This window comes from Falco cherrug, chromosome 13, assembly GCF_023634085.1.
Source record: "Falco cherrug isolate bFalChe1 chromosome 13, bFalChe1.pri, whole genome shotgun sequence".
Classification (NCBI taxonomy): domain Eukaryota; kingdom Metazoa; phylum Chordata; class Aves; order Falconiformes; family Falconidae; genus Falco; species Falco cherrug.
The window spans coordinates 2,793,754-2,812,742 of record NC_073709.1 but is presented as its reverse complement, the minus strand read 5'-3'; the positions used below and the strand labels follow the sequence as shown (position 1 = coordinate 2,812,742).

Below are 18,989 nucleotides of genomic sequence, written 5' to 3'. Positions count from 1 at the left end.
TATTAGACAAACTAATAGTAAATAGTAATAGAGCAAAAAGCAGCTGAAAGCTTAGTTTCTGCTGGTATGATGCATTACAAAGCAGTTTGGGTTTGCTCCAGAAAAATTCACACTCCCAGCAGTTCCAACTCCCTGCTGTAAGTATCCAGGTCTCAGGTAGGTCCCACCAGGGACATGTTTGAAGTACATGGCACCAAAATGCTTCCTGTTCTCTCACTACCTACCATATGATACAGAAAAATGCTTGGGATGCTGAGAAAGAGAAAAAACAAGCAGCTAAGCAGAATAATCCACTCTTCCAGCTCAAACACATCTGTTTTTCAGCAGAGAATGAATGAGACTCAAAAGAAGGAGAATAATGATCCCTTGGAAAATTCAGCCAAAGTCACAAGAACTGAAGAGCAAAACCATGACTGCTCATACTATCTCAAAAGACAGGAAGAAAAATCCTTGCAACAGAGAAATGGACAGAAGCGTAGAACAATTCAAACCTCCTGACAGTGGCAGACAGAAAGCCAAAAACTACCTTTAACTCATTGCTCAAAGCAACTAAATCCTCATTTCAGAACATCCTTTCTACAGTATCCTGACAAGCCACAACTTGGCATTTCTTACTGCCTGTACATAGTTGTCCTACTTGAAGCAAGTTATGCCTCCTTGCCGGAAAAAATTATGCAGACAGATCACAAGTGATTTTCAGTGTCTCAAGTATCTTATGTGGCTCAAGAAGTGAAAGGTTACAGGCTCAAGCATTACATAGCTATTATACCATGCCAAATTAAGTGGGAACGACATACAACACACTAGATCTACAGAAATTTGCTGTCAAGTGCAAGAGCAATTAAAATCTTCTGTGACCACAAGATGCACTCTTGGAAACTCTGCATTGGTTTTATTCATTATGAAGTTCCTTATTATTCTCCCAAATACCACATTCAGGCAAGTTAGTATTACTCCTTTACTTCTTAAAGACACAAAGCTTATATTTTCAGGCATCCTATGGGAATTGCTAGGAATAAAAATGGGTCATAATCCAAGAGGCAAAAATCAAGAGCTGCAGGGCTGTCATTCAATATGCCATTCTGTCTCTGAGGTTTCACGCTCACTAACACTGGGGGTTTTTTAACTTAAAAGGCTTGCAAGTTCTGTAGATGTTCTTTGCTCGCCAAAGACCCAGAAGCCCCAACAGAGGGTGAGCAGAAAAGCAACAGCAGGTATTTCTGAGGGGATGAAACACACCTGGTTTGATGCATTGAGCAGCGACTATTTCGGACATCCCCATACGGCACGCCACTATGCACACTCTGACTAACCACCCTAACCTAAGCCCACTGGGTTACAACACAATAGCTTGGATTCAGCTCTCACAGAAAACCAGAAACGTTTAAAGTAAAAGCTTCAATTTTATTGAGATGGATTCTGTTGCAAAATCAACACCACAGAGCACCAGAATAAAAACTGCATTTTGCACACCATTGCATTAAAACCCAGTTTACTTACCTGACTGCAGAATTTTGTGCAAGATCACGCAGCATTGGAACAGGAGACTCCACTGTTCTGGTAAAGAGAAAAATCCCTGTCAAAATGTCATTTAACATATTTCTCACCATTTGCTCCACCTTCTCTGTTGCTACCACTCCTGTTTCTCTGTCAGCTAAGCCTGTGACACGTAAAAGGGATTTCAAAATTAACTTGCCTTTTCCCAAAATCAAATACTTCTATAAGCACTGGAATTGTTGAATCCTTATTTCTTAATGTCATTACTTTTGCAGCTGATCTGTGTGGATTCTCTAGTGTCTAAAAGTAGGTTCACACACTTCTCACTGCCCAGCAGCCAATTTACTTAGGACTAGTCTGCACCTTGGACACCTCCCTGTACTGCTAGGTGTTGATTATAACAAGTCAACAGGTTCTAAGAGGGCAGGAGAAGACCAGAAAGGCAAACATACATGCAGACACCATGAAGATGCAAACCTGCTTCACTAGGAAGAAAAAGGTTTTTAAGTAAAATAGAATACAATTCTAGCAGCTGTTTTACACAGCACCTAAAGAGTCTCCTTTCTAATTGAAATTTAATAGGCTGACACGCACTTGCATCTCAACTCTTTCCTTCCTTCCTCCAGAAAACTTTACCCCTTCAATTCAAGCAGACTAAAAACATGCTTAAGAAAATTATTCTGATCAATCCAAACCCAGATTTCTTTGTTCACCCTACTGTGCACAACTGTCACAGGCTCATGGTACACACAGAGGTCACAAACCGTACACATGTTGGCTGGATTTGATCCAAACCTTTTTAGCAGAGTAAGACTTATTTTGAAGAGGCAATATAAATGCCTGCTCATCTTCAAAGAATTCCTAGCAAACTACTTTCCTAGGTAAAAAACCCATCCATTTCTTACACCCTATCTAGCGAAGGCAAAGCCAGAAGAGTTTTCTTTTTCCTGCATTGCTATTCCCTCCAAGAACAGCTCTGACTTGCTCATATTCTCCACAAGCCATGACAAGAATAGAGAAATGTATATTAGTGAGTGTGACCTAGGATACATTATCTATCCAACAAAATCAGAGTGTTTGTGCATTTAATGCAAATGAGTTACTGAACACCTGCTTATGCCTCTAAGCAAGGTTAGATAAATGAATGCATATCCTACAATGCAAAGATGATACTGATAATTTCTCAAACTAAACGCATTATCTAGAAAACAAAAAATATTACCATTTTTTGTATGTGTAGCTGGTAACAGTCCCAAATTTAGTGCTAGAGCCCAAATGGAAACCAGCAAAATATAACTAATATATCTCTATCTGGATTTTTCTTTCATGCAATTAAGATTGGCATATAAAAAGCAGAGTTTTGGTTTTTTTTTTTTTTTTTTTTTTTTTTTTTTTTTTTTTTTTTAAACAGCATGCACTATTGGAAGTTACATCAGACTGCATTAAATTAACATTCATAACACAAGCAAAGAGGCCAAAACAACATGGCCTTACTGAATAAGACTAATAGCAAACAGGACCTATATAATAAAAGTAGTAGTGATCAGTAAAGTTCAAACACTACTAAATACATAAGTCAGTCTTCCATAGATGAAATGACAAAAATTCATCAACAATTAAACACACACATTAGAGAACTTTAAAGATTTCTGATGCTGCCAAAAAAGCCTAGATCTGAAATAAAAAAAAAAACAATTTCAGAATTAAAAAGTTTCACTTTCTTGGATTTTTACATATGCTGATGATAACACCACCTACTATGAAACTTCGCAGAAAGCATGTTTAGCCTCAAAACTAAATACACTGCCTTGTCGAGAATTTGAAGTTTCTCGTTGTGGGCACAAAGATATTTTTATTTAAATGTAGATATAACTGAAGGAAATGTCCTTTAGCATCAAACAATCCATTCCAGAAACCATACTCACTGATCTGGAAGAACGGCATTTTCATTCAGTGTAAGCTTTCCCTGGATTCCATAGCACAACTCTGGGGGTATATCCACTGGCTACGGAAAAAAAAATATGTTTAAGCTGAAGCACTTTATTAGACCTCCACCCTCACCATTTACGCAATCCCTTAAGAACAAATACAACCTACCTCTGTATTTTTGGTCTTGTACTGTTCCACAATAAAGTCACAAAGTGGATGGTGTTTTCCAACAAAGAGAACATCACCACCAAGGCTATTTCTTCTGCCTAGAAAAGATGAAGACAATGGGGTAAGAGTTCAGAGCAAAGAGGGAAGGAAGGAATACAGAAGACCAGCACACCGTCCTGTTGACATCTCCACAAAAGGAAAGCTCCATTGTGATTTAGGAGAAAGCTCTGAACCCTCCTTCAGAGTGTTGGAAAGACAGTGTCTCTGCTCAGAACAGGATGTCTCTGGTCACAAGGGTAGCTGGCAGTCAGTAAATGGGAGTCTTGTCTTTAATGGGAGGAAAGCTGAATTTAGAAAGTGATGTTGAAAATACAGACAGGCTGGGCAAAAAAACCCCAAACCCAAACAAACCAAAAAAAAACCCCAAAAAAAGAAAAATGAAACCACCCCCTTGTGCTGCTCCATGCCCAAGCAGTTTACCTGCAAGAACCATCTATTATTTTTGTACAACAGAGAAAGTAGCACATATATTTGCCTATATAAACTGAACTTGAGGCTTCACATATAACCAGGCACAGCCAGCCTACTGGTCAGAACAGCCAATACACCTATCAAGTTTTACCAACTCTAACCTTGGAAACAGAGTTTATTCTTTTGATTGCCACATACTCATCTAACAAGGACTTTAGCAGCATATACTGGTAGAAGCTTTTTATACAATTAACCTGCCATCTAATTTTCAGGTTGTCTTACAAAGATCTACTTGAGTAAAAGAAAAGTGGAAGCTACAAAAACAAACCTGTGGAGGATCATTCTAATTACCAGCACCATCCATGAAGAACAGGCTACAGACTGCCATAGTTCAATTCATCCAAATGTCTATCATACCTTGCTCATTTAGGGTGAAACAAAGGTAGTAACAAGTTGTTAACAAAATATCACAATTCTTACTTTCTTCAGGAGTGAGGTCAGGGTAGACTTCTTCCAGGGCAGCTCTAAGGCGTCGCTCATCAACAAATGGCAATAATGCAACACCTAGCAAAACAAAACTTTTTTTCAGCACTTGTTGAAACAAACAGAAAACCCCCCAAACAAAACCACACTAAAAATAAACAAAAGAAACCCCCAACACACCCAAAAGACACTAGCATGGAAAGGTCCGGTAGATTCTAACCCAAGAAACAACTGTTGCATCAGTCACAGAAAAGAAAACCCTGCATTTTCAGAGGCTGAGCCTACATGTTTAGGGAAAAACAGTTCAGTGCTACTGCAAGTTGAAAAGGGAAGCTTCTCTCCAAGCACCACTCCATCCTCCTCCTTCTCCCAGTCCCGGGCACCGGGAAGCAGTAACCTCTACCCTCACCTGTCTCATTTAGGACCAAGATGAGCTCAGTAAGACAGTCATTATTTGTCTCATTTGCTACAGTTACTCCCCTGACAGAACTCAATACTACTTTATTCAAATTAATTTATTAAGAGACAACAATGGAAGAAACCACTCCAATTTCAGCAATGAGGTGATAGAGACACTATCCATTAGGGACTATTCATACCAGCTATTAATTTTACTCTGAGATAACACAGAGGCTCTTCTCAGGATCAAAATCCTTCACTAAGCAGCACAGCTCAGAGCCTACTCGATCACACTGAATGAAGCCGAGAACAGCCTTCCCTGGTATGCTCCTGGATATGTTTTCTTCTACTATAAAATCAAAAAAGGCACTAAAAAATTTAATATGAAAATTCTTCAAAGATTTGCTCCCGTCAACCTTATTATCAGTCACAACCTAAAGTAATTATTTTAGTTTTTATCTCCCTTACCACAAAACATTAGAGCTTTTCCTGACCAAGATGACAGCAAAGGATTTCTACTAAACCAATATTTAGAGTTTCATATTTGTGCCTGTACCAGTTCTACTGGCAGGCAGATCTCCTACACACTTGTTATCACTAAGGTACAACATTCACAGAGACTTCCACAGACTTAAGATTCTTGATCTAAAAGTTGCTTTGCCTGAAACACTTTTGCTTCAGAAGTTAGATCATTACATGGCTTTATTAAAACAAATACCCTTGTCCTAGGGCTAAAGGAAAGGAGGCAACCTAAAACTCTACCTGAAGTGTAATTATACCAGAAGCTCATATGCTCTCCTAACAAAATCAGTTTGGAACAAACCATAAGTAAACTGTTAAATATGTCAGAAGTTTGAGTCAGAATTTTATTTAGCCTACTGTAAAATAACAAGGAGCAGAGCTGTACAGCCTGCTGTCATCAACCTCACAAACAAGAAATCTGCACTGTCCCTGCTTGTAAGTATGAGGATAATCTTCACACACCCTGACTACTGCTTTATCAAAGACAGCACCAGACCTCAGCCATGTTTGAATTTCAGCTGGAACATAACTACCTGTGAACGGGAACGGCGATAAGCCTACCCTGGAAAACAATTTATTTTCACCTTCACAACACACTGGTAGAATGACAACAAAACAGAAAGTGTTCATAACGTAGGAGATTGCAAAAATGATCCATGCTGAGCTTTCAGAAGCATAATCACATCTCTAAAAGGAAGACCTTCAAACATGTCATTAAGAGGACAAGGTATACTAGATGCTTTTAACCAAGACAGTCTGTACTTCCAGCTTGCAATATATTTGTTTCACAACCGCCTCTTAAGTATGAGAATTCCAGATGTTAATCCAGAACAAAGAGTTTATAATGCAATTAAGCATTGAATGAATCAAAAATAACTTTGCAGGCTGCTGAAAGCATGCGGGAGCTACTTAAAACATTACTGCTTGAAACTATGGACTTGAAACTGGACAAAAGGACTAAGGAAAGTTGCCAGAATTACCACAGGGATAAGTAAGAGCTTTAATTTACAGAGAGAAAACTTGTTATGCAACACTGCTCATAATACCTAGGAATATTCTCTTTGATTTTGGAACACTGTCCTGAGTAAGACACTTGTGTGTCTAACTGTGGCTATTTCAAAGCATTGGTGAGCTGCCTTGCGGCAGGCCAGGGAGGGAAATCACAGAACTGCTGATGTCAGCAGGAACCTCTGGAGATCACCTAGCCCCCACCCCCTGCTCCAGCATGGTCATGGCTGCTCAGATTGCCCAGGACCACATCCAGCTGGCTTTGGAATATCTCCAAGGATGGAGACTCCACAGCCTCGCCAGTCAACATGTTCCAGTGTCTGACCACCCTCACAGTAAAAATGTGCTTTCTTACACTCAGGTGGAATTTCATGTGTTTAATTTTGTGCCCAAATAATTATTTATACCTGTAACTGAGATGTTACACTATTGCCTGAGCAGCATAACCAGCCACAAAATTTGGCAGACCTTTAATATTCTCTAAAGAAAGAAGCTGCATTAAATACTATAGCTGCTTTTTCATTCTCTGTATGCATCCAAGTATTTCTATATTCCCCAAAGCATTTTTCACCAGGTACTAATGAGCCACTGATTGAACAGAACAAGATCCATTAATTAAATGCAAAGAAGACAAAAGACAATTACACAGTAAGCCTGATCAAAACACAGAAATGATTAATCTAGTTCAGGACAAATTAAAAAATCTAGAATGACTGCTGAAATTACTAATAATCCTTGCCAATCCTAAATCAGTTACTGAACCATAAGTTGTTCTCCATACTGATTTCTTTTCAAAAATATACCTGCTGCAAAAATACTTCTCCCACACACCAAGTAACACAAGTTACTTGTGTGACTTGGCGCATCATTATCTCACCAATTTTCCATTTTCTTCCTAGTTTTACACAGATTATTACAACTAAGGTCAGTATATTATAGCTCAAAAAAGAAAGTTGAAATGTCACCTTGCCAAGCATATTTCTTCCCATTTAAATCAATAGCAAAATCTTCAGGGTAGAAGTCAATTATGCTTGATTCCTGTATGTGAGAAAATAAAAAAATAATCATTAAAGCCAATTATGAATTTGACTCAGAATGCCATGTAGTACCATACTTCACAGAGGGTGAGCAAACAAAGCTAAGGAGGATACAAAGGACTTTGACTAATAAAAACATCTCTTACTAAACGTCTTTAAACACGTATAAAGTGTGGTAAGGCACTTCCATCAGAATGAGAAATTAAGCAGGACAGAATGATTCCAGATAAGTGGATTAATGTGTTTGCTCCCCAATTACATTTTGCAAGGTTTCTATAAGAAAGTAAACAATCTTACTAAAAAGAAGAGTAAAACAGTCAGGAAATAACTTTTCTCACTGAAACATCTGAATTCAAAGAGCCACTTTTAAGGATCTTTGAAGAATCTCTGCAATCTACCAAAAATGTTCCCTCCTGGTCTCTTATTTTTCTGCCTGAAGTAAGAAGCAGTGAGTCACGCCCACACAACTGCAAGATGACATAACCTTACAGGGGGGAATACAACAAGGACTCCTACCGGATCTGTCATGAGTTTCCTCCATGTTGGTGGCAGAAAATTCCCACTTGCAGCTGGAAATACTCCCATGAGTTGTTCAAGAGGCTTAAACTGTTGAAATTAAACAAGCAGATGTAGGACATTTCTAATGAGCTGTTAAATCATAAGTAAATAAATACGTAAATAAAGATGCCCTACCGGTTTGGAGCCTTTCTCAAAATCTGAAGGCATGTCTGCAATACCCTCAAAATCAGAAGCAAATGGAGCATAGTGAAAAGGGTAATACCAGTTCCAGGATGCACAGCCCTAGGATAGAGAAACAAAATCAACAAATCAAAAAAGAAAAAAAATAATCACATAGCCCAGTCACAAAAGGTGACAAAATTTAGCCCAACAACAACCAGGAGAAAGAGGAGTCCCAATGATTAGAAAAGAAAGAGCTCTGGCCTCTAAAGGTACTCTGGACTTCAGGTTGGGACTTAACTTTTCATAGCCAGACTAGAGCGAGTGAATTCACTGGACAGTGAATGGAGACCTCGGGCATTTCCTCAGCAGCACAGAACAGTGGATAGACTTCTATGCCAAAGTACTCTTGCTGTCTGCTAGGTTTGAGTCAGTAAGGGAGACAGTCAAAGAGACAGGACCTAGCACCAGAACGACACAAAAGACCTTAAAGCAGAATCTTAAACTTATCTCATGCCTTTTTCCTCCCCCCGAGAAAAAACATACACGCATGTGCACAAAGTCTAATAAAACCAAGCACAAGTTTTCTTGCAAAGAGTAGGAAATCACAGTCTATCCACACAGGTAACCAGTCCCTGGGGCTAAGCTGAGGAACGTGTAATAAACGGACACATTTTCAACTTGTGTAAACAGTTTCTACTACTGTTTTTCAATGCAAAATCCCACTGCTAACTTGGGAATATGGGAGACCAGAGAACCCTGACAAGGGTTTCACGCCACAAGGTGTGAAAACGTGAACACTATTTGTTGCAGGTTAAAAAAGTATTCTGGTTTTAACTGTTACTTTTCTGTTCAGTACCAGCACTAATACACACTTTGAGTAACATTTTGCTTTTCCCCTCTTCATCCTGAATATTGGGAAATACAAAGTGCATTCACTTGAAAGACAGAAAATAATCCTCAAAAAGGAGAAAATAAAGTAAACTCAAAACACATCAGAACAATGCATTTTGTAAAAGAAACGCAGCTCTAGAAGGTCTAAGTCAAGTTTTCACCTCCTCAGCTGTTTTTCTTAGCAGTACCACTTGAAACAAAAGCCTACTATTTTGACTTCCAATTCTGAATTAGCAAATGTCAATGAGGCTCCTCCAGCGATATTTTTGGTATAAAATTATTGAGACTGTAATTATTAGATGTAATTCTTCATATGGTTTCAGTATGTTTCAAAAGCCAGGTGGATTGGTTTCTTTCTTTATTTTTTTCTTTCCTGTTTCCCCCCCCCCCCCCCTCCAAACAGATGTTTCCACTAGTGGAACGCGCGCTCTGCATTATTACCTTTTTATAAGAATAGAAAAGCACATACCATATTCTGTCAGAAGTTTTATGGACAATAAGCAATGATTATTGGAAGCAATTGTTATTATGGTAAAAAGAAAAAGCAAAAAACCCTCAAGCAAGCCTATTTTGAAATTACCCCAGTCCGAACAGCTTCCTAATCTAACTTCGATATGGGAAGAAAGTGATTTGACTGCTGCTCCATACCAGTACAACAGACTGCCCATGTATAGCAGGTTACAGTATCTTGCCTACACATAGTCCTGTTAATGCAAGTACAAACAGCAGCACATGCAAGTACTTCACTGCTGCACTATTTTAAGTCTGCAATGTAATTTTTACGAGGTCTAGAGAGAGACTTGCCTTCTTTTGGAGTAATCTGAATACGAAGCAAAATGGCAAAAACGAAGGCCTAAACATTTAGGTACTTTATTAAAGTTTCCCTTTGGAACATTTCTAAATCAGAAAATATTTTCTGTACAGTCACTTTTCCTTGAAATCTTATTGGCAGTCCTCAGTTTTCTTGAGAGCAGCATGGTCCTGCCCGAAGTCTGAAGCTGTCAACCTCACAGATTCACTTTCTTTGCAACTGTAATCACTTATCACTTCTATACGCACTGGTCCCTTCAGCCAGAACGTCCACAAACTCAGAAGGACAAGGAGTCACCTACGTACATCTCAGTAACTAAACTGGTTTTACCACCTGGACTGCAGAGTGTTGCCTAGGGGCTTGCCCATATTGTTTTAAGTTTGGTAGGTGCCTGTCTTCCAGCTCCTACACATTCAAAGCCACAAATCTCTCAGCAGTGCACATGCAAACACCACCCCGGTTTGAACAGTTGTAAAAGCACACGATATCTGCACAAGGCCATGGCCACTGATTGCAAAGGAATAAATGCACACCCCACGCATGCTTCTTTGCATAAAACAAAGTTAACTTTACAATCTTCAAATGAGTATAAATATTTTGGCCACCTCACAAATATCTCAGTTTTGGCATAATACTCCCTTCCTATAAGCCCTTCAGTTGCCCTTAAAATTCAGACTGCCTTTTGCAGTGGTTTTGTACTACTGCACCACTGAAGGTCACACTGACAGTTTTCCAGCCAGCAGACACCTACCGCTCATCTGAATATTCATTTACACACTTTGGAGACATACGGGCACATATAGAGTTCTAAGAACGTATTTTACCATGGTTAGCGGGAAAACAGTTTGCTTTCAGCAGACCTTGACTGTGCACAGGGTCACGGGAATTTCCACCTATAAAGGTGTCCAGGTGACATTCGACCTCGGCGAAAGGAGCTACTCAAAGGTGAGGAGAGCTCAGCTCCCCTGCACATCAACTGCAACAGACTTGCAAACCTAACTGATACAGTGGAAGGGAAGACTCTTCCTTTTTGTTCTAAGGGGAAGAGTGGGGAAAGGAGTACACATTAAAATAAACTAACTTTAAGACTGCATAGTTTTCTTGCAGGCATGTGAGGTATTTGCCCTGCCTGTGCTCCAATTTGGACAGATGTGAGCTACCTATGAAAAGTGTGCAGTGTTATCAGTGTGGCACTGTGTTCAAGATACAAAGCTCTGCTGAGACAGATAAAACTTCACTGGCTCAAGCACATTCTGTTCCCAGGTCACACACAAAACACAACTTACTTTGTCTTCAGGGCATGAAGCTAGTTATTAACGATCGGTGCAACAAGCCCCAATATGTCTAACCAATCTCTTGCAATCTGAAATCTCAATTATCAAAATATTTAAATCAGATACAGATTACTTCAATCACTATACACTTCATGTAGACCACTACAATCTATGGAGGAGACTGACAACTCTGTTCCGTTCAAATTCTTACTAGCATTTCACAGGCTTTGTCCCTTGTTCACTCATTTAGTCATCTGCAATTTCACTATGCATGGTTATGTATTGCAAAGGAAAAATATGCATCAGCCCTTAATAAACTAACAAGTGCTGTTACTGTATGCGAGAAACAAAAAATGCATTCAAATCTTGAGTGCCACGTAGAATGAGCACCCACTTATTTATATCATAAAAAAAAAGCACTGCTTTCCAAAAATGAGCAATGGATAATTATTATTTCCTGAAAAGAAATAGGGTACAGATGCAAAAGAAAACTGAAGTTTCAAGAAGAAATTTAAGTACCTGATAATAGTATCTGAGAACCCAGCAAAGCCCTTCTACATAGGACTGTACAACTTTACGACGGAATTTCTCATCAGAAGCATCAACATCAAATTTGTTTTTATAGTAGCGCTGTTTCCAACCAGTTTCCCATAACCTGCATAACAAACACAAATAGATGTCAATATATGCACATTTACATATCTGAATTAAAATATAAGCTAAAGTCGCTTGCTACTTCAACTCCCATTTTTATACAACTGAAGTGAAAGCATAAAAACTAATACTCAACAGCAAGAGAATAAAATTTGATGGTTGGCATCACACAAAATCCAGATGAAATTCTGAAGCTACCACCCTGATAAATAGGTCTTCAAAGTACTTGTTAGGAACAGGGTAGCTTTTCAAACCTCTGCCTGCTGCTGTCAGGATTTTCCAGAACAGTATCGCTCCTGGTTGGCAATTTTACCTCTCTTATCAGGAATCTATTACCAAAACTGCCGTATGAACTCTATTCTTTAACTCTTCCAACCACTAGAAAGAGAACAAACTCTTTCCCTTCCTTATTTAATCTACCCTAGGCCAAAATCTTAATCTTATTGGAATATCTTTTCACATCAGGTTCACTCCTCTATTCTCAATACCCCTCTCAAGCAGAAAAGATAGTTTCCCAGTTAATCAAAATGAAAAAGTAAGAAAATAAATAATAAACAACAGAAGCTTGATTTCCATATTCCATTGCTGTTCAGACAAGCTACGATTACCAGCAGAATTACTGCAACTCAGGGATCCCGTGCTTGCTGACTCACATCAGTCTAGCTCCCTTCTACACAAGGATCTTCAACCTTTCATGCCAGAAATGGATATTGGAGCCAAAAGAGCACCAATCTCAGGCACCATTTATCCTTACTTCATGCAGCTCCCCATTATGTCTGTCTACAGATGGGGCAGGGGAAAAAGAGCCATTTGCTCATGTGACATACAAGCATCTGAATCTCTCAGCTCTACTGTATAATTTAGGAAAAAAGTGAATAACGCTCTATATTGTGCCACATTTCAAGCAAGATCATTCCATGAAGACTAACAGTAAGCCCAGACCATAGGCTCCTCAAAAACCTGACAAGGCAGCAGGAATAGAGCTGTGGGGGGCATGGGCAGCAACAGGGATTGCTGTCTACAGACTCCTGACCTTTTCATCCTTGGCCATTTTATCCGCTTGCTGCATCTGCTGTGTTCCCTGTCATTCAATAGGTGACATGTAAATTCTGAGAGAACAGTTGTGCCACAAGCAAGAAGCCATTAATATGCACAAAATTCTTAGGACTAACAACTTGAAGTGACACGACAATCTTGGGTGAAATCACAGTTCAAATCAGACTGCCATCTACAAAGGCAGTTTAAGTAATAGAAAGATAAAGCTCGACTTAACATTTGGTTCAATCATGATATCATGCTTCAGAACTGACCTCCCTCATAGAACTATTTGGTTTGGGATTTTTTGTTTGTTTATGGTTCGGTTTGTTTTTTGGGTTTTTTTTTTTGTTTGTTTGTTTGTTTTTTTTAAATTTAAACCTATTAATCACCAGAGTTCATGCATTCTCTACACATCTCTCAAAGTTCATGTGACTTTTGGCATTCAAGTGAACTAGAGTAAAGCAAATTACAAATCTGATTTAGAAACTAGTTAAATCAGATAATCCCTTAATAATGGTGGGGCTTTGAAATAGAATTTAATTCCCAACAATTCAAAACTTGGCATTATCACAGCCAAAACCAATTGTGCAAGATCTCTTTCCACAAAGGCTGTCACCACTTTAAATTACATACAGAACCTAAAGCACACAAGTAACCTGCGAGGCCAACTCCAACTTCACTTGTCAGAATCTCGCAGAGCAATAAATATAGCGTGTGAAGCCTTTAAGACAGCAAAGATCAATCAACGCTTTTTTACATGACACATGTCCTTCTGGTTTTGGAAAAAAGATCATCCCTTGCTTCTGTTTCAAATTAGTTGCCCAGTACAGGGATGCTTTTAAAAAATCTGACCTGAGCTAGTTCAAAGTTTCAAACTGATGAGGAGGTAGAGAAACCAAGACATATTTTCAGGACTAAGAAAGGAAGGTGAGCAAGGACAGAGCTACTTGCATTAAGTCTTGAAGGACAGAGTCAAGAATGTCTGCAGCCTATGAGCATCTGACCCTAGGAGCTCCATGGCAGCTAGACACTTGCATAAATTTCAAAAACCTTTTCTGTGAGGTAACAAAAACCAATCTGCTAGTTGACTAGAACTATTTATTCTAGTTTCAAAGTCATCTTAAATATAAAATGTATCTTTGCAGACAACTTTGCTGCATCTAATACCTTTATGCAGTTGTTTTTACCTACAATGAGAAGTATAAAATTAGTTTCCACTCAGAAAAGGATCTGAATAAGTATTCTGAGCTACAAAAGAGCTTAACTGCAGATGAATGTAGCATTTGGTTTTGCTTGACAATACCAACCCTGTCAGAACTATTGCTACTCATAAATCACAGCGGTTCATTCACACCGGTTGTTATAAGACTATTAAAGTTTCTTAGAGAACCTCTTCTAAAATTCAAATGGAAAGTAACTTTTAAATGTACACTTTAAAACCCAGACTCAGACAAAAATTCTGCTTGATTGATTAAAAAAACCCTATCGATCCATTCAGATCTGCACCTATAGGAAAGAAAGTAAGGATAAGAGCTAGAACACATCATATTGGAAGATCTGACAGGCTGCATGTCACAAACGTCACAGTAACTGTTGGACACTAGTCATCAGTACTTCACAATGAAGTAACCCTTACTGTTTTCCCATGTCCACTTACCTTCCCTGACGCTACAGGAAACAAAAACCTACTGGTTGCATTTATTAGCGCAGAACCTTTAACAAAAAACTGTAAGGGTCTTCATCCTCAACTTAAAAGGCGATAGCTTGATTTAAACCTTTGACAAATGCAGACTCACTGGTAATTCGCTGTCAGTTAATTCTCATAAAATTCCTATCCCTTAATCATCTAGGGATCAGCCATCCTAAGGCATTTAAAGAACTCGTCATAGACAAAACAGGGTTTGCTACAAATCAAAGATGGAGGAAAGCATATTGTGATAGTCAGGATAAATAACACTGCACATGTGAATGTAACTGAATTTTATGGGTTAAACAGCTCAAAAATTCAACTGCAAAACAGCGGCATTCAGCTCACATAATCAAAGCTGAACAGTGAATGTCTAGCCAATCTAGTGCTTGGTCTCAAAGGGAGTAGTGGCTTGGAGGATGAAAACCTGCACGCATACTAATCTAGATACTTAGATTTAACAGCTATAGCTTACACATCTCACTGGAATTTAGTGAATATTCTAACCCTCCACATTAATTACTGGTGGATAAAAAGATCATAGAAAAGCATCTGAAGGCACTGCTGCTCTAAACTAAATGGCATTAATTAGACTGCATCTATTTCAGCAATTCGCTAACAAAGTGCTACAAAAAATGGCTTCACCTGATATTATCCTCTGGCTCAGGTTCACTGTCACTATCTTCAGCTTTCCGCTTAATTCCTCCTGTCAGGGATGGGCTGCCATCAGAAGTGAGGCTGGTATTTGGAGATGATGAAGTTGTCTAGGGTCAGAATTATTACAGATAAATGCGGGGGGGGAGGTGGTGGTGGGGAAGGATTTATTAGGCATTTCCAATTCAAGTTAAAATTAACAGCTTCGTGATAATCACATGCATTATTTTTAGTTCCCCCAAAACTCAAGGCAAAAGCTACACAATCCTTAAACTACTAAGCCAAGGAGCAAGAGAGAAGAAAACCACATCTTTGTATTAAAAGGCAGGCATTAATACAAACAGGCAAAAAGTTCATTATATTTGAGAAAGAAAAAAATGCATGAACAAGATAGCATAAATTGATAAAACATGCCATTTCTGATATATTCCCGTTTCCGAATACAACTGTTTTCTGTAGTCCTAACAGCTTATGTTAGAACTTTATTTCACAGCAATGGTGAAAAAAGCACGTGCAGATTATTGTAAAAAAACCCGCTGCTTGTAATTCAGAACTGGCAGAAATACTCTTAAGTTTCTTCATGACTGATCTTTTAAACGCCTTTCAAATTTATCTATTCTATTACTACAGAGTCTAAAAGAAACTTTTCCCATTCCATAAAGGAACTGATTTGCCTAACCCATGTGCAAAAGTTTCAAGACTAAAAGGGAAGAATAGCAGAAATTATATTTGGAAAAAGCATATTGTATTTATTTATTCTTAGGAGACAGAATACACATCTTTATGATGAAAAGGACCTTTAATTTGTTCACTGGATAAAGATTTGTGCTCAGAAATAAAACTTTAGTTATAATTGTTATTTAAAATTAACAATCAAGACTTCTAACACAGAACTCAACTTATTTCCAGTTTCCTCTCACTTCCTAATACCTTTCCAAAAGCTTCATTTAAGTTTCTCCTCTTCTCAGTGAGAAGCAATGCTTTGGAAAGTAAAATCAGCTGACAAACATGTACCCATGCAAATCACAGATTTCCAAAATACAAAATATCTATGTGTCTGTGCGTTTTAATATTCTTTTTGGTAACTGCAAAGACCCCCAGCTCAGGTATTCAGTTTGTGTCTCTCACAAGGCTACTGAGGAAGTTCCTAAACCTGACTCTGCAAGTGGCAAACAAGTTCAGGGAGAAGAGCCCCTGTATCTGACTTGGATGCATTCACCTCACACTTGCCCTCCCAGAGCTATTTAACAAGCAGTATCATACCAAACATTAAAAACACCATTTTATTCACAAAATAAATAAAGATTGGCTATTAAAAGCCACTTCCTTGAAAACAGAAATGTTTTGGTGTCTGCTTTTCAAGAAAGCTTGGTGGGGTGGAGAAAAGGGTGTTCAGAGCAACACAGGATGATTATTTCCCCTTCTACGTGGAAATACCTTTGAACATCTACTTACAGAATTCTGCCTGTCATGCATTCTCATCTCAAAGGCGGCTTGTCTAGGGTTACTGATTGCCTGAGGGCTAGATCGATTTCCCAGAGCTTGAGGGGAAAACTGTCCACCGGGAATAAAAGAAGGCTGATCCCTCTAAAAGATAAATATATACAAGTATACTGAAAAAGCTGTGTAATCTCCACAGCAGCATGATAACGCTCTCCTGCAATTTTGGGATTAACATGTTATATGAAACAAGCATAATTTACTTAGTTCAGCTTAAATTAGTTGTGTTTAACTACCACAACCAGATATAAGATGACACTTTCAAGTGAGATCCTTATATTCCTATAATTTATTACGCTCTTTAAAAAAACCAAACCAACCAAACAACCCACCCCTACATTTTGTGCCCATGTTCTTTCTACAAGGGCTGAAAGGCAGGTTTCTTCTTGGGGTGGGGGGCGGAAGCGAGACTTCGTCTAACTTACTGGCCAGAATGTATTCTTTGTAAGCAAAGTGAACAACCTCTCCCACTCTCATAGGAATAGTCAGAAAATATGTAATTTAAAAAATACACACAAGATCTTGATAGTACTCAGAGGGAGATATCATATGCCCTGAAAGTTCTGGAAGCTACGCTTACCTGTATGCCCTAACCAACAACAAAGAGCTATGTTGAAATGAACACACAAGAGCCCACTTAAAATATCAGAATTATTTTGTTAATAGAAGAAAATTCAACATCATTTCAATAACACAGTTTTAAAGAATATGATTTACATGGGTCAGAAAGGGAGAGATTTTTGACAACATCGACTTGTTTACAGGCAGAACGCAAGGTAACTATAGTTTGCGGAAAGCCTTCCTTGCTTTTTTAGAAACATGCCTCTAAGTGAGCAAATCCATTTAATGCAAACTGGTACACATATTTAACTTGAAACTCAGACTAAACTCTATTTGCCGTTGGCAAAACAACTGCTGAGACTACTTGTGTCAATGCATGGAAAAGGAATTCCTGTACAGTGACCATGCTGAAGCATCACTAAATAATCTTGAAAGTGCAAATTTGAGGGAAACAACGTACAGCTATCATCCAGTGCATGCAACACTGTCCCTCCTTTCCCTCTTAAGAAGTCTTTAATATGCAATTCCTTCTTTTGAAGCCCCAGTCTACAAACAGCCATGAAAAAACACTCTACTTTTTATTCTACTGCAACACAGTTTACATAAAAGGCCAGAAAATACCATGATTACAACTGCAGCTTCAACCAACCCATGTGCTGAAAACTATAGTATACATTTTAATTCTTGCTAGCTTTTGCATTGTGAAAGGAAATAACTTACCTTCATTCTTTTTCTTTTTTCTTTTTGCCGCCTTTTAAAGTTATCCTAGACAAAGAATAAAGAGAAATAAAATCAGTAAAACATACAGATTTCCTGGAAAAATATTTCATTATAATCCTCTACTGACCGGAAGGCCATAGGTTTTTTACATAATGTTCTGAACAAGACATAGGTCAATTTTCCGTTGGATTTGCAGACGCGAGATTTTCTAACCTACCCTGAAAACCTACGGGGGAAAAATGTAGCTGTGCATTCAAAGCCCCACAATTTCAGTAATGGCTTGTATCATCTGCTATGTTTAGCTATAGCCTTACTTCAATGTGACAGCAGTGTCAGAGGGCACAAGCTCCTTGCCTGCACTGGAACAGCCACCAAGAAAAAAAGTAATGTCTCTTCTACTTTCCTAAAGTCCTCAAAACAGGAAAAGAGGCGGCTCAAGGAAGATATTTCTTATTCTTAGGCCACGCAAACTGAAAACTTGAAGTGGAAATGCCAATTTGATATTCAAGAGGTGCAGGCTGGGGCAACTATAAACAAAACATTTTGCCAGCACTGGCAGAGCATTTTTTGACTGGAAAGTAAACACAACCCTGCCCTTTAATTCACAAGGTGTTTTATCCCCTGAACTTTATTAGTGAACTGGAAGATGTCTGCAAAAAGCTGCATAAACTACAGAGACACACCAAAATAACAATTTATAAACACATTTCAAATGACAGGAAGTACAGCAAGACAAGAATGCACTTAGAACTCCAATTCAGTATTTCACCCCTGCTCCTGGCTTGCACTTCCACATGCTGCAGCAAATTAAAAAAACATTCCTTCTCCAGTTTTCATAGCTGCTATTCAAAAAGCTGCAGGCAGTAACAGAACTCGCACACAGTTTTTGTTCTGCTGTTACTTGGGGTAACAATCAGAAAATCAACTGGAAGCGTGCAATTCTTTTTTGTGTATGGAGGAAGTCACTATAGATTATAAGAAAAAAATACAAAGTTTGGAGTTTT

General features: G+C 38.5%; 1 protein-coding gene across 3 annotated transcripts in view; it reads right to left on the bottom strand.

Annotated features, from left to right (window-relative positions):
• The window catches only part of XRN2 (5'-3' exoribonuclease 2), a 52,551-nt gene that overhangs the window by 20,110 nt on the left and 13,452 nt on the right, over positions 1-18,989 (bottom strand). For all 3 annotated transcript variants that reach the window (XM_055726240.1, XM_055726238.1, XM_055726237.1), the window contains exons 14-24: positions 17,986-18,030; positions 16,660-16,791; positions 15,196-15,314; positions 11,691-11,826; positions 8,208-8,315; positions 8,031-8,120; positions 7,443-7,515; positions 4,546-4,629; positions 3,595-3,692; positions 3,423-3,502; positions 1,501-1,557 (exon numbers count right to left, since the gene is read on the bottom strand). In XM_055726240.1, coding sequence (XP_055582215.1) covers positions 1,501-1,557; positions 3,423-3,502; positions 3,595-3,692; positions 4,546-4,629; positions 7,443-7,515; positions 8,031-8,120; positions 8,208-8,315; positions 11,691-11,826; positions 15,196-15,314; positions 16,660-16,791; positions 17,986-18,030 — 1,022 coding nt within the window. The remainder of the gene's footprint in view (positions 1-1,500; positions 1,558-3,422; positions 3,503-3,594; positions 3,693-4,545; positions 4,630-7,442; positions 7,516-8,030; positions 8,121-8,207; positions 8,316-11,690; positions 11,827-15,195; positions 15,315-16,659; positions 16,792-17,985; positions 18,031-18,989) is intronic.